General features: G+C 36.5%; 1 protein-coding gene across 2 annotated transcripts; it reads right to left on the bottom strand.

Annotated features, from left to right (window-relative positions):
* Positions 1-7,519: 7,519 nt before the first annotated feature.
* On the bottom strand, positions 7,520-20,656 carry LOC127622926 (cleavage and polyadenylation specificity factor subunit 5). Of its 2 annotated transcripts, none has more exons than XM_052097106.1 (7): positions 20,221-20,653; positions 17,035-17,235; positions 15,824-15,887; positions 15,453-15,542; positions 15,175-15,250; positions 14,978-15,092; positions 7,520-11,662 (listed from the first exon to the last, which is right to left on the bottom strand). In XM_052097106.1, exons 1-7 carry the CDS (start codon positions 20,337-20,339, stop codon positions 11,641-11,643), a joined length of 687 nt encoding a protein of 228 aa, XP_051953066.1. In that variant the 5' UTR covers positions 20,340-20,653; the 3' UTR covers positions 7,520-11,640. The 2 variants fall into 2 exon arrangements, with proteins under 2 accessions (XP_051953066.1, XP_051953067.1); XM_052097107.1 differs by lacking the exon at positions 7,520-11,662 and adding an exon at positions 13,106-14,499 and having other exon boundaries at positions 20,221-20,656.
* Positions 20,657-20,932: the final 276 nt, after the last annotated feature.

Raw genomic sequence — 20,932 nt, forward strand, 5'->3', positions numbered from 1 at the left:
CCGGCGTGACGTCACTGAAGTCCGCGTGCTCTGGCGGCCTCCGTGAGCGGCGCTTTTTCTTGCGCAGCTCGAACAGAGGGGATGGCAGCACGGTGGTAGCAGGCTCGTTCGCAGCGAAGGCGGCAAAGCGAGCGCGCAGCTCGGTGAGGCCCAGGGAGTCACATTCGGGGCATCCGCCTCGAGTGAGAGCAGCTTCTGCATGGTCAGGTCCCAGGCAGCGAGCGCAGAAAATGTGACGGTCGCATCACCTTGATATCCAATATGTTTTTACATTATACATTTTTAATTTAAGTGTACACACTCTTAGAAGAAATGTGTAGAAAAATGACACAAATTATGTGTAGCACTCTAGATTACACATGTTGTGTCAATATTAGATAAAAATGTGTTGGAAGAATTCAGATGTGTTACACATAGTAATGTGTCGTTTTAAAATTAACTCAACCTGTGTATTTGTTCACAACATCCTACACAACATGTGTAGAATGATCTTTACTGATTAGATTTACACACTCTGGGCCCTATTTTAACGATCTGAAAGGCAAGTAACTTTTTTTTTTTAATCGGTTGCCATTTTGAAATTGACGAGAGAATTCCCCTCGCCTAAAAACCACCTTTCTGCGACGAGAGACGGAGAAGACAAATCGTTGGGTGACTGCTAATAAGATTCTTAAGGTAAGTTCTACTTGAAGTCATTTTTACTTGTATTTATGTGCGAAAACTTCATTTTCTGCTGCTGATATATGTGTATACTAGGTTTAGTTTGGTTTCTAAGCGAAGTGTTAAAGGGTAACTAAACCCTAAACCAACTTTTTTTAGTTAATGATCTGTAAGCATGGGGCTTTATTAGTACTAGTCATTGATTCAAGTAATTTTTTTGACATTTGTGTATAAAGTGTTTTAATTCTACAATATATGGTGTAAAAACGTCTGAGTGCTGCCCTCTTCAGGTTGAACGGTGGCTACTGCAGTTGAATTTTCCTATTGGCTGTTGCGGTACTTCGTGACGTAAGCGGTGACAGCAGACGTAAGCAGGTTCCAGCTCACCACGGCAGATTCATGTACATGCAACCGTGTGAGGAATAATAATAATATAGAGTCTGACAGCAGCTGTCAATTAATCCGTCACTATGAGTCTCAGGTGCCCCCATTGTTGCCAACTTAGCGACTTTGTCGCTATTTTTAGCGACTTTTCAGACCCCTTTAGCGACATTTTTTCAAAAAAGCGACTAGCGACAAATCTAGCGACTTTTTGGACAAACCCTAGCAACTTTCCAAATTCCAAATATCGCCAGTACTGCAAGCGTGAGGTCTTACTTCCCCGCTACGTCTGCTCTGTTCAGTGAGCGGCTGAGAGGAGCAGCACATTCCTTTGACTGCACGCCAGCGGACATAGACATGAATGAGCTGCGCATGTGCACGCTGTGTTAGCAGGAACCAATCAGTGATCACATAGCAGCTGCCTTCTCCTTTGTTTTTATTCAAAACATTTAATTTGACCGTTTTTTCTTGGCATGCGCTTATATTCACTACTAATCAGTTCATTCCGGTTCGGTTTCTGAACTCTCCGACTTCAGATCGTATATTTACAGACTCTATACATTTTACTTATCCAAACACAACAATAAACCTTCTTCAAACTCATAAACATGTAACGTTAGCTAAGTTCCGTTCCGTTCCGTTGTCTAACAGAAAATATGTAATTCAGAACCGTTTTACTGGACATTCAGCTATATACTTATATAAAAACAGTATGAGCACGGTTTAGGGGAGATAACCGTTATGATAAACTGAAGTAGGCTACAGTACCGACAAATTAGGCAGAATGCAAATACGACGCGATGACGTCATTAATATGCTAATGACGCATGACATCATCTGGCGACATTTAGCTACTTTTCGAGCAGGCTTTAGCTACTTTCCATTGAAAATAGTTGGCAACACTGCTCTGAGCAGGTGTTTAGTTACCCTTTAAGGGCAAGGCACGGTCAGGTATTTGCAAAACTTTGCGGACAAAAATGTTAATTGGCAATAACGTTAACTGTCCATAGTCAATATGTTACACAAAGCACACATAATAAAAATGTTAGAATAAGTAGTTTTCTGAGGAATTTCTATTAAAATGTCTGGATTATTTTGCAAACAAAGTTAAACCATGCAAGATTAGGTTAACATGGGACCGTGATTTTCGCCCTTATTTTCTCAGTATTAGCTTTAGACGTCGCCAATGAAAAGTGAAATTGTACCAGTAATGACAAAATAAAACAGTGTAATTGTTGTTTACTTGGTATTGGTTAAGTGTAGCTATTTGCATTCGATATGAAAATAGACGTTAACTGCTATGTGGAAATGTTTTGGCGCCATTTTAGCTGCAGGCTGGTAACTTAGTCTAAATGTTAACTTAAATGTATTGCAAAATAATTCTACAAAATTATAATGCCGCGAAAATTCAAATGATTGCTTGTGCTGGGGCTCACGGCCTCTCTCAACTGTCAGAACAGCTCCATGTAGCCTACGCCTGGCCCAAAATATAGCTTATATGGCCTTGATATTGTGTTAGAAAAAAGAAAGGAAAAAAATGGATCCGAGAAAAGGTAGTTCAGATTTGTAAGGATGCTGGTGTATGAATGTGTTGCTGCAGGCTTATTAACTAACTTAAATTGTGATGAGAAATGAATTTAGCTATGGTATCAGATAATTCTATGTGTAAATGTTGTAAAAATCAGTAAATAAAATATGTATTATGCTGTATTATGTCTAAATGTATATATTTTTTTTATTACACAGCAAATGGACCCATCTGAAGATGATCCTGGGCCAGTGACTCCTGGGTCTTTAGTCACTGGACAACGGACCAAAGCTGTACTTGTTTGTAAAGACAATACAGAAACATACAAAAAGATTTTTCACATCTGTGATGATTCACAACTTTTGGAAAACTGTTATTCAGAATTCCCCCATCCTGTTCAGTTAGAATGGTTTCTGAAATTGAACAAAGACTTCAATGACTACATTGATTGTGACATCACCACAACTGTGCAAGAATATGACAAATTTCAAGTTCATGTTGCCACTGTGGTCACCTTACAAGTCATCCCCATTCAGCCTCCGTTTGAAAACATTCAGGTAAGCACTGCAGTAAAACTCTCACTAAATCATTTATTCCTACTAAATCAAAAACTCTTAACAACTTTTGATCTGTTAATTTGATTAGATGGAAGACTCTCCACCATTATAGTCCTTACTGACCAAGAAGGCATCTGATATAATGGCTGAATATCATCGCACAGGCATGCTATCTACAAGGGAAAGAAAAAAGATCATCACTATCAGCGTCAGTGATCTTGTTGCAAAAAGTGGATTGTAAGTTTATGTTTTAAGGACAGATTCTAATCATTACTATGTAAAGTGACATGTAGCATAAAGGTGGGGGGGGGATATTGATACATCATAGCATCACCATCTTTTGTTTAGCATTGCCAAGTAATGATTTTTTGGGGAGTGAATTTTGGTTCATGCTGATGTAAACAAAACAATCTTATTTAGCTGATTGACATATCTGATGCGTGCACAAATACGCCTCAGACAATGCACCATCCCAATATATACACATACACAGAATTACATTATTTCAAAATATCTATTGGCGAGTATTCATGCAAACATTATCTGTTATGTCTTAAGTGAATGTTAGGGAAAAAAATATTTGTAACATTATATTAAGTGATGACCCTGAAATGCCCCAGAGTCAGGGTTGACTCAAGCACAGGAATCAACTCTCGGTGTCGAATGTTGCTGTGTCTGAAATCGCTCACTTGTTTACTGATCCTCAAATCCAAACCCTATATAGTGCATGGCGGTTGAGTGCAGTAAAAGCATGGAGTGAACGAAGAGATGCAAGGAATTTGGAGACTGACGAATCCCATAGCAGAACTTTTTACACATACATTTATTACTTACTTTAGAAATAGATAACAGTCATAGTGACTTTAGTTTGTAATTATCCCCATGCCCGCTTTAGTACTGATGGTAGCTTATATTAAAGGAGTAGTTCACTTTAAAATGAAAATTAGCCCATGATTTACTCTCCCTCAAGTCATTCTAGGTGTATATGACTTTTATATTAATAAGTTATATTAATAAACACCCTGATGCTAAGTGACCTACTCCTTTAATGCAATAAATATAGATTTGATTTTCCATGGTAATCTTTGTGTTCATAATCATTAAACTAACCATAATAAAAAAAACTCACATCAAATAAGTGTGCATTATATATTTTTGTATGTATTGTATAATTGTGAGTATCTTGAACTCTCCTGTCCAAGCACTTTTAAGAGAACGATCATGTGCATTTAGCACCATCACCCAACAATTATAATTAGATGAATTCATTAAAGAATCCTTTCTTTCTCGTTTACTTAATTCAGACATAATATTTGACTATGGATGTTTTTCATGACTTAAAATAAATAATATGTAGTTTGTATAAAGTTATTCAGCTCTAAATTGATGAAAAAAGTAGTAGGCTACACATTATTTAACTGCGTGTTATTAAATTGTAACTTTTTATAGTAATTTCTTGCATGTGTATCATGTTTTTGTCTCAAACAGATACCCCTGTACTGCTGACAAGTTGAATTTAGCGAAATCTTTGATTGCAGTGTTCCCCTCTCTAAGTCTCAGCCTTGCTGGAGAGAATGAAGGATATGTAAGTATTAAAATTTAATCTAGCATAATTGAGCTCATAGTTCTGCTGAAATGTGTATTTTATTGGCAAAAGTGTGTTGTTTACAAACTTTCAATAAAATGTGTTTGTAGGAGCATCCATATGACCCTGTGTCCCATAAAGGATTCATCAAAATGAAGCTTCGAAATATGAGGCGGCATCTTGAAGAGGGACAGCGATGCTATCTGAGAAAACGTAAAGCTCTGAGCAGTGTGTCAGCGGGAGCCTCAGTAACATCATCTATCGATGAAGACATAAATGAATGGTTGACTGTCATCAAGAGAATGAAGCCATCATCTGAAAACATCGCCTCCATCAGAACCGCAATGGAAAAGACATTCAATCATCGTAGGAACTGGATCAGTATGCAGTCACCAACAGTTGGTGACATTTGCCAACAGTACCCCCGTTTCATTGACATGCCATCCCTGGTAAGGTTCCCAAAGGTGGACCAAAACATGTTGTTAGCTTTTTTAAGGACTGTTAAGGTCAAATATTTTGATGATCACTTTTACTCATTCGTTGTGGAAAAGATGGAGGAGTACAGGCTTGTACAAATTCCTACTGATCTGTCAGATTGCCGACCCCTTGATATTCAGACAAGTTTTTTAGATGATCAGATCTACATCAATCCCAGATACAAAGTATTGACATGATATAATTGTTATCTGCCTTATGAATTTGTGAAACTGTCCTATGCTGGACATATTTTTTACTGCAAATTGAAACAGTATCATTAGTCTGAGTTCTATGAATGTAATTGATATTTTTCATGACAATAAATGTTTTGAACTCATTAATGGTTGTCATTGGTCATTATTTTATATAACTGATATTAGGCCAAAAATGCCACTTTTTTCTATAGGGTTTTACTGTAGGTGCATTTTCATGCACATTTTGTGTAGCCAGAGACAACACATACTGTGTTAAAATGACTTTCTGATCTTTATCTTTCCTGACACATTACTGTGTTAAAATCATTTACACAGTGAATGAGTTAAAATGAACACAAAACTAGTGGTCCTGGAGCTCACCCATGAATGTGTCAAAATTTAACACAGGTTGTGTCATTTTTGACACATTCTTTCTAAGAGTGCAAGTGCAGATTGGTATAAATGTATTTGTTGAGACATTTTGTCTATCTTAATTATTTGTGTTACATTTTATCTTTCAAATAAAAGGTTCAAATAAGAGGTTAAAACAAGCACATATCGGCCAAATATTGGCCAAAATAAATCGGCAGTTGAAAGTGGAGATTTACTGATCTGGGAGATTTTTTAGCAAATATTTAATTAAATATAGATTTTTTCCTCTCCCAAACCTATCAAATCACTTCTAGATACATTGATTTAACCACTGGAGTACTACAGATTACTTTAATATTGACTTATGTGATTTTTGGAGCTTCAACATTTTGGCACCCATTAACTTGCATTATATGGAACAAAAGAGCTGACAAATTCTTCTATTAATCTTCATTTGAGTTAAGCAGATGAAAGAAAGTCATACACATATGGGATGGCATGAGGGTGATTAAATAATGAGAGAATTGTCATTTTTGTATGGTTAGCAATAACAATTTCACCATATAATGCTTCAGCATTTTCCTACAGTATTACACGTCAAACTTTTGTGTTGCGTACACTGTAATCCTGATTTCATATTTAAACACAATTAAAACAAAATAATGTAAAAAAAAATCACCATGCCATCTGGCCCATTGACACTGTTTTTTGCAAGGAGCACTATTCAGACCAGAAATAGACAACTATTTATTTATAATTCCTCCCCCTTTCATCCAGGAACATTTCTATGACCCAATTTCCCACAGTGGATTTATTGAGATGAGACTTTGATATCGAATTTGAGCAATGCTGCTGATGTAAAACCTCTTCACATGATTTCCTACAAAGAAAACATTTTTGTAAATCCAAGATATAAAATTGTTTAAAAATGTCTTTATGAAAATCAAATGACATGTGAATGTTGACTTTGTGAAATGTTGAATGTTGTCTTTACTGATTGATAAGTACAGTCAAATTATTAAGTCTCATTTACTACAATTTAAAGCTTCTAGTATTATTTATTTTTTATATTAAGTATTTTTTGTTCAGTCTAATTTTGTAAGTTGGTATATAGAATTATATTCAGTACTCGTTAGCAGCAGAACTAATATGAATAAGAATGAAGTGACTTCTCAATTATATTGATTTGTGAGCGGTGTGATTTTCTGCATCTGTTTAGATGTACATGTATAAATGATTTTCCCTAACATGACATTGACATTAAAGAGGTCATACTTCCAGTTTATCTATATTACTGACGAATGTTTTCTGAATGTGCTGCTCTTTACATTGTGTGAACAAAATGTGAGTGGTGCTTGTTTTGTGAAAATGTAGCAGTTAAGTTTTTAATAAATAGTTTTTTTTAAATGCTTTTTTTGTTTTGTGTTCATTTTAACTGGTCAAAAATAGCACATCTATGACACAAATTGTGTGATTTACGACACATTAGTGTGTTAAATATTTTAACACACTCCCTGTGTTAAGAACAATAACACACTGGTTGTGTTAAAAGTAACACAAAATGTGTTGTCCTTAACTAGACACACAGGTGTGTTAAGATATAACACAGGTTGTGTTGTTTTTAACACATCCGTTTTAAGAGTGTATGAACTATTCCTTTAATAATTTTTAACAGATTTTAGAATTGTATTCAAGGAGCTCTTTATTACTGTGCAGTTAGTTGAAGCATTCAAATTGACCTCAAATGTGTTTCCCCAACGTGTGTTCTCTATGACAGGGTACCGGATAAGTTGTCAAATCTTAAGACAAATTAGTATTTGAAATTAAAATGGCAGAAGAAACAATAAGATGTTACTATCTACTTATGACATTTAATGACATTTTCTGAAAAGACAACATAGAGAATGGGATTCAGACAGCAGTTTATCAAAGTCAGTGTCTTACTTGTATCACCAATAACTCTACGGAAGGATTTCAGTTGATCATAAACACTTGGATGAGATGTTCTGGTCAGAGTAGTAACAATATCAATCACATTGATGATGTGCACTGGAGTCCAGAAAAGAAAGAATGTCACAACAATGCTGATCACAAGTCTCATTTTGTAACCCCTAACTTTTTCCCCTTGTTTCGGAACATCTGATCTCTTAAACACCTACTTGCTCTTGAACTCTTGGCTATTTGGCTCAGCCCTTTGTGCAGCCAGAGATAACATGTCACCATAATTGAAAAAGGGAGGACAAATGCCAACAGTATCTCAAGGAGTAGAACAGTCAACAGAACAGACTGTGGCTCTATTGATCGCTGGCACCTTAGCAATCCATTTGTGTCTTTAAGTACTTGAGTAAAGAAAACAGGTAAGGAAAAAACAAAGGCTACAACCCAAATGGCAATCAGCTGTATCCACCTGCGGTTCTCTTCCAGTCGTTGCAGTATCATCCTGTTAGTGATCTTTGACTTGATGATGTTGTGATAGCGATGCAAACTCATTGCAGTGACTGTCAGGACACCAACATACAAACTCCAGTGACCCAAAAAGTACAGAATCCTGCAAGACCAAAGGCCCAGAGTCCACCCAAAGAGTATTCCATACATTACAAAAGGAGCCAAAAAAAGAGTCAAGGCATCAGAGACAGCAAGGTTTAGTATTAGTTTAAAGGTGAAGCTTAAATTTCTGTTCCACTCACGAGCAATGCTGATGATCACTGCAATATTGCTGGGCAAACCCACAAAACAGCACAGACCCAGAACTACAGCAGGAGTCATGGGGCCTGAATGGACTAAAGTGTTGTTGAAGCTGTTTTCCACATCAGATGTTAAATTAAAGCCTAAGATGAGCTCCATCATGATCAAACACTGCTGAATCTTCTGAGCTACTGATGTTTGAGGGGAACAATTGCTAAATTGACTCCTCCTACATCTGTGAAGAAAAGCCACATGTTAACAAGGTTTAACCAAGGTTTTATAAAAAGTTTCACTCAAATCATCTTCTCAACAATAAGGTTATATAAAATTAACTTTCAAATACAGAGACCTAAAAATCACAAAAGTATATGCAGTGTTTCTATTCTGTACATATGTACTGTTGCTACAACAGAGGAAGACATTGTCTGAAGTTATGTATTTTCTTATGTATTAATGCAGTTATTTATACAAGTAATTAAACATATTGTTTGTTGCTGTTTTGGAGTTTGAATCAACTCCTGGTAGAAGTCTAGAAGAGCTGCACGATGGGTGAGTTTTAACTTGATGTATTATTTATTTTTTATGTTAATTGAATAATAGCTGATGTTTGAACGTTAATCAAGTAAAAGTGTCTATCACGTTGTTAAGTCTGTTATTTTGTTGTAACGTTATCCGTTGTATTTCCAATATGACTTTATTCAAGCTTATAAATTAGGAATGTTAAACTAAATGTATATTGCAGCACAGGGTGAAGTCAGTATGTACATTAACGACGATTTGAGACAAATAAATGTAAATTTAATATACAACTATGTAAATGGCGCTCTGTGGCGCGGCAGGGTTTTGAACAAGGTCCTGAGCCGTAGCTAGGCGCCGCGGACAGACGCCGAATGGCGCCGCCGGTGTGTGTACACTCATAGAGAATAATGTGTTCGAATTTTTAAAGACATGGCGCTGCGCTTCTCGTTCGGTGTGCGACCCCCTTAAGACCGTGTGGTGGCATAGTGACTCGCCTCCGCGACTGATGAAACCTTCGCATTTTATCGTGTGGCTTAGGACTGGGCTGGCAATCTGGCATTTTCCCAGTGGACCGACGCACTTTGGCGCCGATCAGGGACGGACTTGCCAGCGGGAGAACAGAGCGTCCGGTCGTGCCTAAAGGGCCGCGATAAGCAAAAATGAGGCGATGTGTTATGCAGAACAGTGCCAGAACACTCATCACACACCAGCTGTTGATTGAGCGGAGAGAGTGGACTGATACAGCCAATTAATGGATGGGGATTAAAAACTGTATACTGTAGTTTCACTTTATTTAACACTTTATACCTAAGTGTAACAGAATTGCTACATTTGTTTTAAGCATTATAAATAATCAGTGGATTTCTAAAAACACTTTCATGTATGAAAAAAATAATATTATCAATGCCAGTGCTTGGGTCTCTGAGGTTCAATACCAATCTTAATACAAACTGTTCCTTTATAAAATAATGTTTTTGGTAGGTTAATCTTACCTGATCACAATTGATTATTTAGAATATTGGTTAGTTATACATTAATGAAGGCAAATACATTATTCCTATATGGAGAGGGACTGCCATTACCAGTATATTTTATCTACCAACACGAGGACAATAAACCAATTAGTTTTTGGTAGGGCATAAAGTTAAATGGAAACCATTCTCAGATTAGACATTGTGAAAGGAACATCTCAATCATTTCTTTCTATTTTGACATTTCTTGAAGAGTTAGCATAGAGAAAAGGATTCAAACAACAGTTTATCTAGCGCCTTACTGGTATCACCAGATACTCTACGGAAGGACTTCAGCTGATTATACAAATATGGATTTGACTTTTCAGTGATGTTAGTCATAATATCCAACACATTGATTTTTTTTGCACAGGAGTCCAAAAAAATAAAGAAAGCCACAACAATGCTGATTACAAGTCTCTTCTTGTAACCCTTTGAACTCTGCTGTTAGCCTCAGCCCTTTGTGCAACCAGAGATAACATGCTAGCACGACTGAATATGGGATGACAAACCCCAACATGATCTCGAGCAGAACAATGGTGTCTCCATTGTCCTCTGGCACCTTAGCAATCCAGTCTTGCCTTTAAGTCCTCTAGTGTATAACACTGGTAGGGCAAAAGCAAAGGGATCCAGAGGCCAGTCAACTTTAACCACCTGCGGCTCTTTTCCAGTATTATCCTGTCAGTGATCTTTCACTTGATGACACTGTTGTAGCGATGTACACTCATTGCAGGTACATCTTTCTCGAGTCAATAGTGCTGTTGGTGAGGATGCAAATGCAGAATTTGAGCTGATGCTTGCGTTGAGCCAGTCCATGATTTTCACTATTATCTGGACAATGCAGAGTTTTCTCTTCAATACTCTCTTCTAACTACCCACTAACTGGGAATATATATACACACACACACACAAAATAAATATACAGGCTACAGCAAGTGAAGTGGCTTCTGGGTTAACTCTTCCCATAACTAAACTAGATGTGTTATCACACAATTTTAACAAGAGAATTTATCAATCACTAAAACAGATTTCAGATGGGCCATAAATATCAGCTGTAAATAGCAAACAAATTACATCAAAACTATGGTAACAAACCGGAATGGCAAAGTGTAATTTCCAGTTTTAAAGCAAAGCAACCAATTCATGCAATGCGTCATGATTTAATTTAACAGAAGATGCACACAAGAGAGATTTTTTCCACACAAAGAAACAATTTTCTATTCAAATTCACCAAAACAATGTCTTTTAGCATGAGCCGCCATATAACATTTAAGTTAGCTAATTACAAAAATGCAACAATACAATATCAATAATATAGACTTTAAATTAAACCAAGGAAACATACATAATCTCCAAGAGAAACATTTATTATAAAAATAACTGACAAATATATAAGGTTTAAAAAAAACATGTTTAAATAAAACATTGCATTCATTTACTAATCAAACATAAAAATGAAGTTACTCAGTGAAAACAACAGACTTGCAATGCATCTGTAGAGGAGACAAAAAAGAGAGCAATTGAAGAAATAAGGTCTGGAAGTGAGAGGTTTGGTAAAATTCAGTGGACCTCCCAATCACACGATCAGCTTCACTTCATCTGTTGACCCTCCTTTTCCAGTCAGACTGCACTCACAGAGACAGCCCATGGTCATAACATAACCCTATGCCTCTCAGTTGTAGATGAAATTAAACCTGTGAAGGGAAAGTAGGTTGAACTCTGGCTAACCAGTAATCACAACAGCCAAAAATACAACAACTTTATATTCTGTTATGAGAAGTTGGAACTTGAATTGCAGTGAAATGATAATCTTTAGTACGTCCCATGAAAATTATGGTGTTTTTTTCTTTTATTATTTATTTTTGGACAAAAGAAATTGTATCTATATCTACAGCAATACTAACAGATAAGCGTGATCTATTTCACTAATGACACAAAAAAAAAGTCATATATAGACTTTGATTGTTTCTGGCTTGGTAGATGATTGTGAAATTGGGCTGACGATTAATCGTCACACAAATAATTGGGATTAAGTCGATTATTTATTTTGCACACAGGTAGAATGAGATGAACAATTATATTTTACATTTTGAAATATTTCCAAATACTTTTAATGTCTCTTTTTGGTCAACTTTACATTTACACAATTGTTTTTTGAAACCCAGCCAACCTGAATATTTTGTATTTTATATTATGTAATAGTAAAATATTTCTGTCCTAAATTCTTCACTATCACACTTTATATTAAAGGGGTCATGACATGAGAAACCAAATTTGCCTTGATCTTTTGGTATATAAGAGGTCTTTGTATCATTAAAACGTCCTGCAAGTTTAATATTTTAAGACGTCCTCCCCATTCTAAACGAATCATTTATTTAATCAAGCTCAAAATACAGCTCGTTCTGGATTCATGGTTAGAAGTGACGTGACGGTTAGAAGTGACGTACCAGCGTTTGCATATGACCGCCTCCAGCACAAGATAACTACGCTTTAAGCGCCAAGACAACTACGCTCATTTCAGTATCGCCGTGCGCCTCACAAGTGTTCAGTCGATGGACAGCGAGCTCTGACAGAGACTACTTGTGCACAGGAAAATTACGATGCCACACAGATGTGCTGTTCCTGGCTGTGGTCAAACAAAACCTCTGAATAAGCTGCCGAAAGATCCAGACGTCAGGGAAAAATGGATGCAGTTTATTTTTTGCGGACGTCCCAGTCACGGCAGTGTTAACTTAAGCGTTTGTTCTGTACATTTTAAGGATGACTGTTTTGAGAACAAATCTCAATATGATGCTGGCTTTGCCAGAAAACTGTTGCTCAAAGATAAGTCCGTGCCGACTATTCTGGGAACAACGACGACGTAAACTGTAAGTAATCTATTTTAAACTTTAAACTACTTTTTAAAGCGCAATTTCATTCATTATGAATAATCACAGTGTTTTTACTTAGTTTACTTGCATATTGTTCTGGCTGGGAGCGTCAATAATTGATACATAGGCACTGACGTTAGCCAATCATAACAGTGGGCGTTAACACTGAAGTCTTAAATGGAAAACGCCCCCAAAACAGACTGTTTGAATCAGAGGATGAGAAACAGGGTGGGAAAAGGTCATAAATCACTAGATTTTAAAAGTTTTTCTTAAAAAAAAAAAATATTAATACTATAATTGCACCTAAGGGAACATAATAATACAATAAAAAAACCCATGTCATGACCCCTTTAAAGCTCTACGATTAAACTCACAAGCCATTGTTTTAAGACATTTGCGATTCTGGGTGCATTTAAAAATATGTTTCTTCATCTCCAAAGGAATAGAGCAAGGGGCTATCTCCTTCTCTGTGTCTTTGCATGTCATTAACACTGTGCATGAACCCGCAATGACCAAGAATATTACATGAAAAGGCTTTGCACTCATGATCAAAATCCTTGTTTATAATTTTCCAAATGTTTAACAGGAACCACCGCAGACGACGCACATATCAGAATGCTTCAGAAGCAGTTAATCTTCATGTGCTCTTCAGGATAAAATCGGAGTTAGACTAAATAATCACGATCAGGATGTATAATCGTGACCCCAGAATAACAAACATAATGGACCCTATTTTAAGAGCGCTAGCGTTAAGTGCAGCGCTATGCCATACGTCATAAGCGCAAAGTCAGTGGGCATGGCCATGAAGTATTTTTGTGCAAGCATTCATTAAATCTTGGTGCAATTAGGTTTGATGAAAATGTATGCGCAACATGCAAATGGGCTAGATTGACTGCAATTTAATTCTGAGGTTTACTCCCGATATTATTCCACCATCTGTATCCTATTATATAGTCCATTCCATCAAGCACCAGCGATATAAACCAAGACAGCACATTCAGAAGAAGTTGGAAATGTAAATGGACTGATGAATTAGAACGAATTACGTTCTTTTGAGCATTAACTGTGACTTTGTTGATTGTCGGGCATATTTCTATGACAGTGACACACTCCTTTTATAGAAGTGGAAAATGTGATTCTCGAAAGAATTTGGATGTAGGCTCTGTTAAATTAGACAATGTAAATATTATTAATCATTTTCATCTACGGAGACACAAATCATGGCTAGAATTAACAGTGATTATAATGGCATGCACTTTATTTCTACTGGTCGATTTTGAAAAATGTAATTAATTTATTGAAACATTAAAGAATTAAACCAAAACTATTTCTAAATTGAAAGTATACTTCAAAAGAATACAAAAATATAATCAAAATAACGAAGTGGTAAAAAAAAAACATTACATGACAATTACACCAATTCCAAACATCCTCTAACTTCCACTGGCCCATTTTGCCATGACTTAATACAATAGTAAATTTAAACATGATATTAATAAATGAAAAATAAACCATGACCTATAGATAGATTAACACATATGTCATACATTTTTGTTTCATATAAGATGGTTATAACTCTGGTTGTCAGGGAGATAATATGATGTTCCACTACATTTTCAGAGTTTGGACATGAAATTTATTACCATCTGCTGGTGGAAACTCTAAAATGAAAATGCAGGAACATAGTTTAAACTTTGAGCTTAGATGTGGTTTAAAAAATTGTGTTAGTCTTAGTGCAACAAACAATTTCTCAGGAAAATAGCAAATTGCGGTTTGTGCCACTTCATTACCATACAATACAATACACCCAAAGTTTGTGCGCATACACCCACAATAGTGTAAACACTCCCACCCACGGCCGCTTGTGCTTTACACTGGCATGAAAATTTGATTAGAATTAGCACTCTTACGAAAATGTAAGAAGAGGTTGCACACGGTCATTGCGCTTAGCGATTTGCATGCTGATGAAAATAGAGCCCCATAATTGCTGCAATCAGTGTCCAAGTACATGACTCATCCATCAAAGAGATACAAATTTGATAGAAAACATGCCTTATTGTGGGGTGCACTCATTTTGTTGAATGGCAAGTACAATACAGTGAAAATAGCATTTAATTGCACAAAATAATAATGTCTCACCTGCTCAGTAATTGTGGAAGACTGGATATAATAGGGCCATAACCAGGAGCATTGTCATAAAGCTCAAACAAGGGGGCGGCCACCAGCTTATAGTTCTTTGGCACAGCAAACAATGCTAAAGACACACAACACACAAATTAAATAGTATAAATCGCTTTAAAAACAGTGCACTGGGTTTATAACATATTTTGCCCTACCTTTCTCCTGCAGCTGTACTAGAAATAGTTTCTTATGTTCCTTAGGCTTAGTGGTGTGTGCTGGTATGTAGGGATACTGTGGAAAGAAATGAGACATGCTGAAAATTATTTTGATTGTTTATTGTAAAATTAATCTCAATCCAACTATAATAATAAAAATAAAATACATTTCACTCTATAGATTTAGTGTGCTAGAAAATAAACAAGGAAATATAGTATTAGTGTTCAGCTCTAGTATGTGTATGTCTGAAGCAGAAAGTACAGGCTAGATTATGTACCTGAGGTGGTTCAAAGTTCGGTCTCCACCAGTTTCCAATGCAGTCATCAATGACCCAGTCCTGTTTCACTCCATCTTGTCGCCCCAAAATCTAACAACGGATTTAGGAATTATTCTGCATTGTAACTGAAATCTTTCCCAGCTGGTTTATGTACATAATACGGCAAGTCATTATACAAAATATTATGATGATTTATCTCAACTCTAAAATGTATCTTGAATGTTCTAATGACAACTAGGGTGACTGAAATTTAGGAGTACTTCACACAACCCATTAGATTGATGTTAACATATTGTAGTAAAAAAAGTCCTGTAAATGCCACTTTAAGTAACTATCAACACAATTTTGCATACTGAATCAAGCAACAATACCTCTGTCATCAGTCGCTTCAATCCTTCCACCTCATCTTCTCCGGGGTTCAATTCACCACCGGGGCTGTAAACACAATGTCAACTGTCATCCCACTTACAACAGTAGTAGTTAACATAAGACAATACTTTTTCAACAAATGCACAATGAACAAACAAAACCTAATCTAAACCTAATGAAACAAAATGAACAAACAAAAAGAATACGATTGGAGGTGAAGTCAATTGAAATGTGTATTTATCAGAAGGGCATATTTATGTTCACGTACCCGCCTTGTATTGCAATGGTGAAGCAAGCAAGCGGTTGCATTTCAGGCAAGTGCGACAGAGTTTAAAGCAGTCATTAGCCACAAAGTAAATAACTTGAAGGATAAAAATTCTAGAATTTTGTGATATGCACTTATAAACAATCACACAACCACAGGATGTACAGCAGAATATGCTAATGTAGGATTGTTTTCTAATGTCAGCATATATAGTAAAAAAAAAAAAAAAAAAGTAGATACATTAACTTGTTGTTGCAGTGTTTTATTGAAGAGAAGATAATAACAATCTGCTTCTTAACTGAGAGCATATCCATTTATAATGTATGTATCTGCATAACCTCTGATGATGCATTTATTTACTTCCAAAAGGTGATTTTTCATAAGCCAGGATGAATGCGAGATCTGCTTGTCTGTTTACTATACACCGCTAAGAAAGAGAGAATGTTTACTGACAAGATGATGTTTTCCAAGATGCAGTTTTGGTGCAATGAAAGTTGAAGAAACAATAGATGTGCACACAGACTTTCACATCCCAGCTGCTTTCTACCCCTTTTCTCCCTCTCACTCCTGGTTGTGTAAAATTGGCTGGTAGCTGTGACAAATAAGCAGAGGACTATCTGTTTCAGAGCTTGATCTGTCATATATTTCCTCTGTCTAGCAGTCGTCTGCCTATGCAATAGTGTGTGATGAAACAATGGCAAAACGCGATAAAAAGTAAAACTATATGTGCTCCGAACCAATGCATTTATGAAAATGAATGGTAACAATTCGATGGCATATTTTGCCAGACTACAACATGAAGCAGCATAAATTAGTATTTTTGTATAGCTGAAATAACAGGATGTGGCTTCTATCGGAAGAAGTCCACATTCATGGTTGATATTTTATTTACAATGAAAAATAAGGTGAATGACATAAAAAGAGTGGAAACAGCCACTGTTAACATACAGTTTGAAGAAGGTGGTTCCCAGCTGCAGCAGTAGTACGTGAGGGAGTCTATGCTCGTGCACGATCAGAACCCCCTCCACTGTCCGCCGCATCCCAGACTTCTCAAACTCCTCCCGCATCCGCTGGAAGCGTGCGGCCACTGAGCTGTCCTTCTCATATAGCGGCTCCTTGGTGCCGAATGTGTAATTTGTTAGTGGGTATCTGCGGGGGTGGGGGGGGGGGGGGAATCCATCATAATGTTGAAGAGTAACGTGAAGCTTCATATTCTAAACTTTATTGTTTACCACTGCTACACCCCTCATGTCTATTACTGTACACACACACACACACACATACAAAACGCAATGGAATCATGTCACCAGTAATTAAGTCATTAAATAAGTCAGCCTATGCATTTGCATTCTACCACGTTCAAAAATATTGTCATGACATTGTGAATGAGAAATAACCATAAAACACTATATAATTGTTCAGACAAAATAATTATTAAAATTAATCCATATTTTAAAATATTAAGCTATTAAGAAGTATCCTTGAAGACCCCAAATGTGGCCTTGCACTCAGAGGTGTTGCTAATAAATGTCTTTGAGATTTTCAAAATCCAAATTGTCAATAAAAGCTGTGTGTATGTGCATTAATCGAACATGTGTGAGTCTTTGCTGGCTCATGTTACTACTGTAGTCAAGTCTTCCGCCATCTCCAGCGATTATACAGGGATGAATGAGAGAGGGATACAACAATAATACAAGCTATTTAATTTAAACACAATGTTAGGGAGACAGTCCATTGCTCAGTGGTTTTAAAGCCATCCATAGGGTGACGAAACAAAATATCACAAAAGCTTTGTACTGTTTTTGTAAATAATTACAATTTCAAAGCATGAGATTACACAATATTGTTCTGAAGCAAAAAATTTAGATTGAGGATTGATTAATTTGTTTTTTATTCATACAATCTGTAATATTACACTACAATATGTATTATTACACAATACAATATTTATTATTATACACAGTAATTATAGAATAACACAATTTAATCTTAAATTATTGTCAAATAACCGTTTCATTGTTAACAATCCCCTTTTTCTGCTTTTGTGGAAATACAAGATAAAAGATCAAGTGAAGAGTTCACATCCATCTCAAGGGCTCTCTTCAATTCGGCAGGGCCCTGCCCACATGCATGACAAATCTCTCAAAAATGGGACACTATTTTTATTAACATATATTAGGGCTGCACGATTTGGGAAAAAAGTTATATTGCGATTATTGAGGTTAATATTCCGATATGCAATTGCGTTATAATAAACAAATGGGGTGGTGTAGTGGTCTAAGCACATAACTATGCACATAACTGGTAATCTGATAATCAGAAGGACACTGGTTCGAGCCCCACAGCCACCACCATTGCGTCCTTGAGCAAGGCACTTAACTCCAGGTTGCTCCAGGGGGATTGTCCCTGTAATAAGTGCTCTGTAAGTCGCTTTGGATAAAAGCGTCTGCCAAATGCATAAATGTAAAATGTAAATGGTATCATGAGTCAACTTGCTTGGTTATCAAGGAAAATGCACAGATTTCTGATAATACTGAAATGTGTATTTCTCAACTCAAACATACAAACTAGCAACAACAACAACTATAAATGCAGTGTTTTCAAATTAAAATATTTTTACAAAATGTAATATCTTTGCATTACTGCAAACTTGTTATTTTCTCAATATTACACCTAAATAAAATGGAACAATAAATAAGAACATACAAATTTTCATGAAAATAAGATTGTCCAAACAAACAGGGACATTTAATCAGGATGTAACATGTACTTTATATAAACTCTTTTGAAAAGGAAACTGGATATAAAAGTGTGGTTCACTCAATCAAACCACTAAAACTGTTGTTGTGTATATATACACACACACATTTTATTGTCGTTATCATTTTAATGTTATTTTTCACGTAAGATTGATCTTATGATGATCTTGTTGCAAGCTGCAGACAGCGGGGGTGAGAGACGAGCGTCTCCGTGTGGAGTGCGCATCACCCAGCAACACTTTATATCTCTCCCGGTCAGATTTGGTCTCTTCCACGACTGGTTAAAGCTGGTTAAACCGTACCGAGAATGACAGTTTTGGAGTTTGTGCTTATTTACATGTCACGCTCCCATATCATATTAACTTTAATTATTGATGAAATAAAGACACATCGCCAAACCGTGATCTGTGTTTCTGTGTTATTTTTTTCTGGCCACCAGTTCAGTGTCGGTCTGCTCTGCATCCATCTTCACCTGATTTCCATGAACACCAGAAACTCACATGACATGACCACATGTGCCACTCCCTAAACTGAGACTGACTGGTCATCTTTATTCGCGATGTAGAAAATGGGCAAACAGCTCTCAGAGAGAATGGGCTGTCACGTCCACACATGCACTTATTTAATAAAATCGCAGCATTTGCCGTCATATAATCGCACAGGCTGACATCGCGATTGCGATATGATTAATCGTGCAGCACTAACATATATTAAAGATATACTGAAAGCGAACATTGTATAATATATACTGCATATACACAATGAAATATATGAATTCTCGTTGATACAGTTTTCCAATCTTGCTCACTAGGTCTTCCCTCGCCTTTGTAAACAGCAGTAGCCTTTTGAGCCAATAAGAAGTAACAAAACACAACAAATACAATCAAGTGTGTAGCAAGGAATAGTATGAAAAGTGTGGGAAACGTAAACGTAGGTTCACTGACCTATGAAATTTAAAGATTATTTTAAATAACTTGGGGCATATAAAAGACTGCTCAGCTGCCTTAAACAATACAACAATAAGTAAACAATACAACAGTAAGTAAACAGGAGGACATGACATTCTGCACATCAAGTATACAAGACACATCCCAGTATTACTTGCACATGGAGTGTCCCAGATCGAAGCCTAGTTTATCCAGACCAATGTGAATAGGAGTACGGTAGATTTGGGCTCTGCTTGAAATAAGGTTCAGCGTATTGTAGCCCTGTGAAAACCGCGCGTCGTGATCCGCACATATTTTCCAAACTATTACTATTACATCGAGATTCGGCTTTAATGCACCACTGGAATCCATGCTCGTTAGTTACAGTAATAAACCTGAATGCACTCTTAGTTTTCCTGTTTATTTTTATATTAGTAAGTGTTACTCACAGGTTGATGGTTCTTTCGAGGGTGAGCGGCTTAGCGGGAGGGCTAATATATTTATTTCCGAACTGGTTTACTCCACGGGGCCAGCCGGTAGATGGTCGATTAGGAGGTACAACTGCCATCGTTTGACGAATAATATATGTGCTGAATCGCTGCACAATTCACTTAATTTACGGATGATTACGATATTAGTCGGATTGTATTGTACAGTCTGGTACGCGATGAAAACACGGCAATGCTGTAAAAGCACATCCGGGACATCAGGGTTCCTTCCTTTCAGCTCTCAGCTTACTCACTGGGGTTATTAATACAATTATTATTAAATTACTTATTTTTAAACACGACTAACGATCGTATTTTAACTAATTACATAATGATGATTCATCGACATTATAGTTTTATCGTCTGTTAATGCCTGATCTTCTGTAAAACTGCTTTGAAACGATGTGTGTTGTGAAAGGCGCTATACAAATTGACTTGACTTCCTATTTTACGACCTTGCGTGTCGCTTTACGGCTCGTCTCTTTTTGCGCTAGGTCAGCATTGAACTGGGACTCTGAAAATAATAAACAACTTTAATAAAGTGAAAGAAATAATAAAAAAAATAGCTGATTCATAAATTTGATCCCAGTAAGTGCACTCTCAAAAGACTTAACATAAGCATATGACGATATTAACATAAATTACTCTTTGTTTAGAAAAGCCTGAAAGCCTT

This window comes from Xyrauchen texanus, chromosome 29 (genome assembly GCF_025860055.1).
Source record: "Xyrauchen texanus isolate HMW12.3.18 chromosome 29, RBS_HiC_50CHRs, whole genome shotgun sequence".
NCBI lineage: Eukaryota > Metazoa > Chordata > Actinopteri > Cypriniformes > Catostomidae > Xyrauchen > Xyrauchen texanus.

Excerpts from the sequence above, each read along its gene's own strand:
- LOC127622926 (XM_052097106.1), bottom strand. The coding sequence starts at position 20,339 with ATGGCAGTTGTACCTCCTAATCGACCATCTACCGGCTGGCCCCGTGGA. Across the intron at positions 15,888-17,034 it reads GGAACCACCTTCTTCAAACT|CCCCGGTGGTGAATTGAACC; the intron begins GTATGTTAACAG and ends TTGTGTTTACAG. Across the intron at positions 11,663-14,977 it reads CTTCCACAATTACTGAGCAG|GTTTAATTTCATCTACAACT; the intron begins GTGAGACATTAT and ends TTCCCTTCACAG.